Source organism: Gouania willdenowi, chromosome 12, assembly GCF_900634775.1.
Source record: "Gouania willdenowi chromosome 12, fGouWil2.1, whole genome shotgun sequence".
Classification (NCBI taxonomy): Eukaryota; Metazoa; Chordata; class Actinopteri; order Blenniiformes; family Gobiesocidae; genus Gouania; species Gouania willdenowi.
In genome coordinates, this window is record NC_041055.1 from 634847 (window position 1) to 645258 (window position 10412).

The 10412-nt window shown below is 32.8% G+C and overlaps 1 protein-coding gene across 5 annotated transcripts in view; it reads right to left on the minus strand.

Moving 5' to 3' along the window:
* Positions 1-7264: 7264 nt before the first annotated feature.
* The window catches only part of clip1b (CAP-GLY domain containing linker protein 1b), a 41311-nt gene continuing 38163 nt past the window's right edge, over positions 7265-10412 (minus strand). For 3 of the 5 annotated variants that reach the window (XM_028463568.1, XM_028463567.1, XM_028463564.1), the window contains 2 exons: positions 10315-10412; positions 7265-9050 (listed from right to left, as the gene is read on the minus strand). The exon at positions 10315-10412 is cut by the window's right edge and continues 15 nt beyond it. In XM_028463568.1, coding sequence (XP_028319369.1) covers positions 8783-9050; positions 10315-10412 — 366 coding nt within the window. In that variant the 3' untranslated portion in view covers positions 7265-8782. The remainder of the gene's footprint in view (positions 9051-10314) is intronic. The other 2 variants (XR_003675295.1, XM_028463566.1) reach the window with 2 other exon arrangements.

Consider the following 10412-nt stretch of genomic DNA (forward strand, 5'->3'; position numbering starts at 1 on the left):
TGTGTGTGTGTGTGTGTGTGTGTGTGTGTGTGTGTGTGTGTGTGTGTGTGTGTGTGTGTGTGTGTGTGTGTGTGTGTGTGTGTGTGTGTGTGTGTGTGTGTGTGTGTGTGTGTGTGTGTGTGTGTGTGCGCGTGCGCGTGTGCGTGTGCGTGTGCGTGTGCGTGTGCGTGTGCGTGTGCGTGTGCGTGTGCGTGTGCGTGTGCGTGCGTGCGTGCTACATTCAGATTAAAACATGCTGCGTTTAAAAGAATATAATAATTCAATAAAGAATAGAGAAAAGAAAAAAAGCTAAAGATAAATTTTACCAACAGCTTTAAAAGACCCCATGCTTTTATTTTGAAGGAGTGTGAACGATTCGCAACTCAAACAGTAGGGGGCAGTAATTTGTTACTTAAACTTTATTCAGAGTTTCTCAGTATCTAAGTCAACCTTTTAATTTAAAAAGTAGGAACAATGAGTTTAAATGGTTCATATGGTCATGACTGATGGTGGATGTGGTTAAAAATAATCATGAAATCTGGTGAAAAGTTAAAAGTGACAATAATAGGTCAACATATAAACATTAGGTGTAAAAGTGGTAGAAATGGTTTATAAGTGATGAACATGTCTGGAAAGTAGAAAAATGTGTAGAAAAGTCATTAAAATGTGATGTAGAAGTGTCAGAAATAAGAGTAATGTAGCAAAAATACATTAAAAGGAGCAAAAATATGGAAAGAAAAAGTGATGAAAATATGGTGAGTTTGGTGAAGTTGTAGAAAAATGGTAAAAAAAAAAAAAAAATAAGCAAAAATGGGCTGAAATTGTTTCTTAGTTTCTGAAAGGTATCTGGCGACCCCAAATGGGGTCCTGACTCCAAGGTTGAGAACCTACTCTGACTGATATAAGATAAACTATTATAACAATGGGGAAAAAAAATCAAATCAAATAAAAAATTTTAAAAAACAAAAACAAACTTCCTTAAAAACTTATTTTCCAGCTTCTAAAGCGACGAACATCATGAGTCAGCAGTTTTTTTCAACTGTGACCCAAACTGAAGAAAATCCAACAATTCCTAAGTTTATACAAAAAATATTTGTCGTTAAATCGTATGGATTTTAATACCTTAATGTCATATGACATTAAGGTATTAAAATGTAATATTTCCCATGGTCATAAAATTTCGGAAATGTAAAGTGTAAATCCAGTCGGACTGATATCTGTCACTTATTGTTTGGATATTATCAGTTTAGTATTTTATGTACAGTACAAGTGTAAACTAGAGAACAATAACGCTCCAACACAGCTGATTGGAGCAGCTCATTATCAGGTTCAGGTTAATCAATAGGTTCAGGTGTGTTGAAGGGGCGGGGCTTCCTAAGGCACCATCCACCACGTTTCCATCTGATCAAAGTGAGTCTGAATCAAAAACTCAACTGTTGAATGTAAAATGTGTTTAAAGTAAAATTCTGAACAGATGATCATTATTATACATTATCTGCCCTAAAGGCATAAATCAAAGAGTTTGTGAAAGTTATTAATGACATTAATCTGAATCTTTTAAATCAGCTTCAGAGTGAAATAAAGACGGAAAATAACTAAAGATTCTGATCAAACTAAACAAAACTGATCTTTCAAACTTTATGAGTGATAACTGCTTACTTACCTATATTTCTATTAAAATACTAGTTCTAAACTTGTGGGCCGGGGCCCGAAATATGCTCACTCACCCATTTTCAGCGGTCGCAGACAAAAAGCCACGAAAAAGGAGCTTTTATTGTAATTTCTCACTTCTGAAAGAAAAAAATTACAAGCTCAATTTTATATATTTATTTTATTGTTTTTATTACAATTTTTCTTAATTTATTTGGAATTTGATTAAAAACTGATATTTTATTTCTTGGCAAGTTTTGTCTGAACGTCAGTAAAACGAGTGCTGACTGTTAGATAAAGTAAAAGGTGTTACTAGCACTACTAGTTAGCATCGTATGCTAACTAGGGGGCGGGGAAAATAAAATCCAGGTTTTCCATTGGCTTTTAGAAATATTCCAACCAATCAGGGAGCTGGATTTGGTTCTAATCCCTCCTACTTCATATTCAGATTAGCTCTACCAGTAAATCTTTATTATTATAGACTAAAAACAGTCTAAGTAATAGTTACTAGTATAACTAAATATTCACTAGTAGTACTAGTAGACCTAATGAAAATAAAGTAGGAGGGATTATAACCAAATCCAGCTCCCTGATTGGTTGTGAGCCAATAGAAAGCCTGGATTTGCTTTTCCACGCCCCCTTATTAGCATATAATACTTATTATTAGTACTAGTAAAACTGAATGTTTATCTATTCTCTCTGTTCTGCTGATAATCTATATTTAATATATTTATTTTTCTGTATTTTATTAACTGCCCCATATTACATTATTAGTAATTATCATGTGAATCTTTTCCTCACTTTGTCTCGTGTGTGGCTCATTATTTGAGAATCCCTGAAGATGATATCACTATTATTATAACTAATATGATCACTATTATTAAAACTAATATTATTATACCATTGTGATCACTATTATTATAACTAATATTATCACTATTATTAAAACTAATATTATTATACCATTGTGATCACTTTTATTATAACTAATATGATCACTATTATTATAACTAATATTATCACTATTATTAAAACTAATATTATTATACCATTGTGATCACTTTTATTATAACTAATATGATCACTATTATTATAACTAATATTATCACTATTATTAAAACTAATATTATCACTATTATTATAACTAATATTATCACTATTATTATAACTAATATTATCACTATTATTATACTATTGTGATCACTATTATTATAACTAATATTATACTATTGTGATCACTATTAGTATAACTAATATTATTACTATTATTATACCATTGTGATCACTATTAATATAACTAATATTATCACTATTATTATAATTAATATTATTATACTATTGTGATCGCTATTATTATAACTAATATTATTACTATTATATAACCAGTATTATCACTATTATAACTAATATTATCACTATTATTATAACTAATATTATCACTATTATTATAACTAATATTATCACTATTATTATACCATTGTGATCACTATTATTATACTATTGTGATCACTATTAATATAACTAATATTATCACTATTATACCATTATGATCACTATTATTATAACTAATATTATAACCAATATTATCACTATTATTATCACTATTATTATAGCTAATATTATACCATTGTGATCACTATTATTATAACCAATATTATCACTATTATTATACCATTGTGATCACTATTATTATAACCAATATTATCACTATTATTATACCATTGTGATCACTATTATTATAACCAATATTATCACTATTATTATACCATTGTGATCACTATTATTATAACCAATATTATCACTATTATTATAGCTAATATTATACTATTGTGATCACTATTAATATAACTAATATTATCACTATTATACCATTATGATCACTATTATTATAACTAATATTATAACCAATATTATCACTATTATTATAGCTAATATTATACCATTGTGATCACTATTATTATAACCAATATTATCACTATTATTATAGCTAATATTATACCATTGTGATCACTATTATTATAACCAATATTATCACTATTATTATAACTAATATTATCACTATTATTATAACTAACATTGTCATTATTATTATAACTAATATCACTATTATTATACTATTGTGATCACTATTATACGAATTAACACTAGTATTATACTATTGTGATCACTATTATTATAACTGTGATCACTATTATTATAACTATTATCATAACATTGTGATCACTATTATTACAACTAATATTATCACTATTATTGCACTATTGTGAACATTTATTTTACTATTATCACTATTATCGTTAGCTCCTCCTACACTGTTTGTCTGATTTTGACATAGTTTATCAACACATTCAGAAAAATCCAGATTTATTAAATTATGGTTGTACTTTTATAATTTGTAGCTTTTAAACTTTTTAAATTATTAGATTTTTGTGAAACTGCAGTGATTTTTTTTTAATCTTATCGCTAATGTTTACTTATTGCTAGGTTAATGCTAATGCTAGGTCAATGTTAATGTTAGGTTAGTGCTCATGCTAGGATATGGCTATTGCTAGGCGAATGCTAATGCTTGGTTAGTGTTAATGCTAATGTTAGACTAATGCTAGGTTAATGTTATTGTTAGGTTAATGCTAATGTTTGGTTATTAATGATGTTAGGCTAATACTATTGTTAAGTTAATGTTAGATTAATGCTGTTGCTAGTTTAATGATAGTTAGGTTAATGTTATTGTTACACTAATGGTAACTAATGATATGTTAATGCTAGTGCTGTGCGACGCGGGACACCAAATGTATCTCCACTTGCATTTTCTTCAGGAAATGCAGATATTGTGGTTATTATTGTGATATATATATATATATCTATATGTGAGTAAATGACAGACACAGGCAGCGGTTTGGTGTTTGTATTGGAGTAAACAGAACACAACAGAACCGTATAGAACAGAGAAATATAAAAGTTTCTGCACCACGGTCACATGTGCTACTGTAAACACACAAACAGACTCAGCATCACGTAGAAACACCACCAGAAAAATAAGGTTTTTCATTTAAACGCTTTCGTTTGGCTTCAGCAACAAATATTACACTGTTAGCATCAGAGCTACGCTGTTAGCATCAGAACTACGCTGTTAGCATCTGTACTACGCTGTTAGCATCAGAGCTACGCTATTAGCATCTGTACTACGCTGTTAATGTCAGAGCTACGCCGTTAGCATCAGAGCTAAGCCACTAGCGTCAGAACTACGTTGTTAGCATCAGAGCTACAAACGAGACACTGGCAGTTATTGCGATGCAGAGAATAAAATGAGACCGTGGATCATTTAAAGTAGATTCAACACTTCCTGAATGTTAACTAGTAACTACATATGTGTAGTAATATTCATCACTTCACTGTTTTTCTTTCTTAACAAAGTCGTGCTGCAAAGTTGTTTTTTTTACAGAAAAGATGGAAAAATAAATAATTATTGAGCTCGTTACGGTATTTTTAAGAATGAACTATTGAGTAACTCCACTGGTCAACTAATGTTCTGTTGTGTTTATATCTACAACGCTGCACATTTACATTCCTCGGCTTTAAAACAGGAAGAACTTTCCCCACCTTTCCATCGATGGTGTTAAACTCGAGGCCTGCGGTCCAAACCTGGCCTGCCTGAGTGTCTGCTTTGGCCCGTGGGAGGATTTTGTTAAAAGTGAAACTGACTTTAAACATTAGTTTAATAATTTAATAAACTAAACATGTTATCATTAATAAGGAAAGCAGAGCGTCACAAACAGGAAGTAGAACTATATAAACTATACAATGACCTCCTAAAACCCGTAATCTAGTTTGATATGATTTTCTTTTTTATTCATTCAAAACTTAAAGTTCCCATCAGAGAACAACCACTCGGTCTCTGTATGACAGAAGATATCATTCTAAAATCCAGAGGAGTTACATTTAGGGCTAAAAGTGACCTGTTGATTCGGCCCGCATGCTTTTATCACAGAATGAACTCTCCTCAATTTTTCCAAAGTCCTTCAATTTTCCTCGAATCATTTCACATAGTTTAGACAAATTAAATAAAAACCAAAGAAGCTCAAAGAGAAACTCCTGCAGAGACTAAAATGTGTCTCTTAATGTTTAGATATGATCTGTGTCACAGACTTTATACTGTATATAGTTATAGGTGGACTAACTACAACACATTAATGATGAAATAATCTCTACAGATTAAACTGTTTGTTCTGCGTTTACATTAGTTTGATAAAAAGTAAGTGACAAACAAATCATGAATTATTGTGTAAATCACAAAGTAATTTAGTTGGATAAAATTAAAATTGACTAATTTAAAAACTCCACAATGCTCACAGTTTTGCTAAAACAAACAATTGCAGTTATTTTTAATTGTAAAATCGCATTTTTCGTAATTTTTTTTCAAACAATCCAAAAAAATTCCTCTAAATCAGAAGAAAACTGGTTGGATTTTCAAAGTAAAGTACCTGCTTGGGCTGATGTTTATGATGGCCTTTTTTCACCTAAAATCAGTGGCGATCAAACTGCTCTGTGATTGGCTCCTGAACATGTGACTGTGAGAAGGTGAAAAATCACTCGTTTTCACCTGATTTCCATCAGGACTGACCGTAAAACACCACTAGAGGGCGCTGATAACTCCACCTACGTTTTACTCCAAAATGTGCCAAATCATCTCGGGGCCAAATCTCATGCTACAATGGGTCGAATCTGGATCGCAGGCCTCGATTTCTGACCCGTGTGTGCATCAGTCTTTGGATAAATCATTACATTGATCTGAAGTTTCATGCTTTACATTTAAAGACGTTTAGAAATATACAGTCATTTATACCAGTGGTTCTCAACCTTTATTAGGCCACAACCCTCCAAAATAAAGGTTCCACAGAGTGGGGACCCTCCAAAATAAAGGTTCCATAGAGCAGGGACCCCCACTGTAGCTGAAGGTGGTTGAACACAGACATGAACATTGAAGAACAGTCATGTGGAGACAGGACCATCTATAAGGGGGAATAAAGGAGAGATTTTTGGGGTCCATCCATAAGTCAGTAAAATGATGGTCCATTGTTCTATGAATCTGTGATAACCACATTTATTTATTCATCTGAATAATATCCACTGTTATCCAGGAACGTTTATTATTATTATTATAGTCATCTTAAAGATGGAAATACTGGTTTTATTCACTAATAAAATGGTTCAAAGTGAATAAAAATGGTGGAAAATGAGGTGAAATGTGATTTAGAGTGGATATGAGTGGATAAAAACAGTTTTAAAAAGGGTTCAAAGTGTTAATATTGGAACATTTAGTTTAAACTGGTACATAACGAGCAACAAATGGTGAATGTGGTTAAATTGGCAAAAATAATCATGAAATATGGTAAAAAGAGGTTAAAAGTGACAATAATAGGTCAACATATAGACATTAGGTGTAAAAGTGGTAGAAATGGTTTATAAGTGATGAACATGTCTGGAAAGTAGAAAAAATGTGTAGAAAAGTCATTAAAATGTGATGTAGAAGTGTCAGAAATGGGAGAAATGTAGCAAAAATACATTAAAAGGAGCAAAAATATGGAAAGAAAAAGTGATGGAAATATGTTAAAATATGGCGAGTTTGGTGAAGTTGTAGAAAAATGTAAAAACAAGCAAAAATGGGATCAAATTGTAAAATAAAGTATTTGTAGTTTCTTGAAGGCATCTGGCGACCCCTTCCTACAAATAGAGTCCTGACCCCAAGGTTGAGAACCACTGGTTTCTAAGATGTGAAAGTGTTAGGAACAATGAAATAACAGTTTGATTTACAGTAATAAAGAATTCTGTTTGGAAATCTAAAAACAAGGTGGGTGTTAAAGTACACACACACACGTACAGTAAATACACTTTAAAGTCAGTGCTAGCTTATGTGTCTGTTGGCGCTGGTTAGAGAAGAATCAGAAAATGGAAAAAATCACAAACTTTCACTGTTGGAAGAAGAAAAGTGCATCAGGAGGATTTGTCGCTTCATTAGAAGCAGAAAAAACCAAAAAACCACGACGTCATGAAATGAAATCTATGCTTAAAAACTGTTTTACTACTATAAAATAAACCTGTGATGTTAGATTAATCTACGTTTTTAGTGAAAATAAATAAAATGTGACACAAAAAAGCCTTTTTTTTGTTACATAAACACATTTTCAGGCCTTATGTGGAAAAAAAATCATGACAAAACTGTATAAATTAAAATTCAAGTCATGTGAGTTTAGATTACACTATACAGATTAAAGGAGAGATTTCATAACTAAACTAAAGTTACGTGCAATTATGCAATAAAATTGTGATATAACTTTATGAGAATAAAGATTAATATTTAAATCAGAGCAGTTATATTCCAAAGATTAATTAATAAATGTGCAGTTTATTACAAGCAAAACATCAGTTTAAATAATGCATTATTCATTTATTTTACAAAACTGAACAAAATAATCCCTTTTTTAATTCAAATTTGACATTTCTCTCTCTTTCACTTTGAGATTTAATGTTTTAAGTCTGTTTAATGATTAGTATTTTTTTCTTCTAATTATTCAAACTAATCTCTCAGTAAAGTGGATTTTATCACATTTGTGTAAATTTTCCCTGAAATATTTAGATTTTGTCTGAAATTTGTTGACTTTTCCTTTGATACGACAATGACGTCATATTTAGTTAAATGATGATTATTTTTGTGCTAACGGCCACAGCCTCGTGCACAAACTGTTTAGAGCAGAAAACATTGACTCTAATGTGTGTGTGCACACGTGCACGCCCTTCATGGCTTGTATAAATTGTGCACGGTGTGACTCACCGTGAGGCGCTGCAGCTTCCGTCTAACGTCGTACAGACTTAGGAATGTGAGCGAAGAGAGGCTTCATTTCCCTTAGTTTCACTGTGCTTTTCATCTCACTGCCACAGAAGGATAAAGTGTAGATACGTGCTCGTATACGTAGATGCTAACAGACCAACGCAATTTGTAAAAAAAAAAAACACAACAAACACGTTAATATTGCACCAAAAGCAGAAGATTTGGACTCAGTCTGTTGGTTAAGAGCGGTTACCACTGAAATGCATGGATACAGTAGAAAAATACACTCTGCAGGGGGCGGAGCTCTGCAGGAGGAGGCGGACCTCTGCCTCAGAAGGTCTGGTCGTCGTTACAGGACTCCGTGCTGTGCCCGAAGGCCTCACAGATATCACAGTACGGCCGCTGGTCCCCGGGGTTCCCGCGGTAGGTGCTGTGGGGTACGGCGTCGGGGCTCTGGGCCTGGGTGGGACAGTCCTCAGTGTCGTGGAGGTCGAAGCAGTCGCAGATGTCGCAGAAAAGCCGAGGTGTTGTTTTCTTTTCTCGTTTGGAGACGCCGTCGTTGATTCTTTGTGACGGAGACGAGAGAAAAATCAGACGTCTGAAGGCACACACACACACACACACACACACACACACACACACACACCTGTGTCTACGTGTGACTGATATATTTATGTTGTTAGGTGTACATCCAGGTGTGGCGTAGGTGTGTGTACACTTTAATGTGTATATATATTAACACATCTGCAAACACACATGCAGACGTGACTTGTGTATTGTGCCCGTCTACCCATTCTAAGTCTATGGGAAATGTAGATCAGACGTGCAGGGTACGCGTTCGTTTACACATTCGATAAACTGGTGTGCATGAATTTAGAAGCGACACACACACACACACACGTAGCTCTGCTGAAATCTATCAAAAACGTTTAAAACCAAAGATTATCCAGAAGTTATTATTTTTTGTTTGTTATTGTGGGACATTAACATTAGTATAGCATGGCCTTAGCATTAGCTAGCATTAATTTTGCATTAACTTAGCATTAACATTATCCTAGCAATAACATTAGCCTAACATTAGCAATAACCAAGCAACAGCATTAGCCTAGCAATATCATTAGCATTAACCTAGCAATAGCATTAGCCTGGCATTTACCTAGAATTAGCATAAACCTAGCATTAACCGAGCAATAGCACAAGCATAAACCTGGCATTAACATTAACCTAGCAATAACAATAACCTATCAAAAACATTAGGCTAGCATTAGCAATAACTGAGCAATATCATTAACATTAACCTAACAAAACCATTAGCCTAACAATAGCAATAACATTACTCTAACGTTAGCATAAACCTAGAATTAGCATAAACCTAGCATTAACCTAGCAATAGCATAAGCATAAACCTGGCATTAGCATAAACCTAGCAATAACAATAACCTAGAATTAGCCTAGCAATAGAAATAACTGAGCAACAGCATTAGCTTAGCATTAACCTAGCAATAGCAATAACCTAGAAACAGCATTAGCCTAGCAATAGCATTAGCATAAACATAACAATACCATTAGCCTAAAATTAACAGTAGCATAAACCTAGCATTAACCTAGCATTAGCACTAGCCTAATATTAGCTTAGCCAATGAATGATATGAATGCGATGTGATAAAAATAGTTGAAATAGGATCTGAAACAATCAAAATAAAGGAGTTTATCTAACGTGTGAACAGGTCGTCTCACCTGTCAAATACTGTAATGTTTATTATTAATAATAATAATAATAATAATAATAATTTATCTAATCGTCTCACCTGTCAAACACTAATGTTTATTATTATTAATAATAATAATTTATTTAATCTCACCCGTCTGTTCCATCGTTGCCGTTAAATTCAGCCAAAGCCAGTTTCTTCAGTTTGATTTTCAGCTCCTCGTTTTTCCTCTGGAGGTCAATGATGACGCT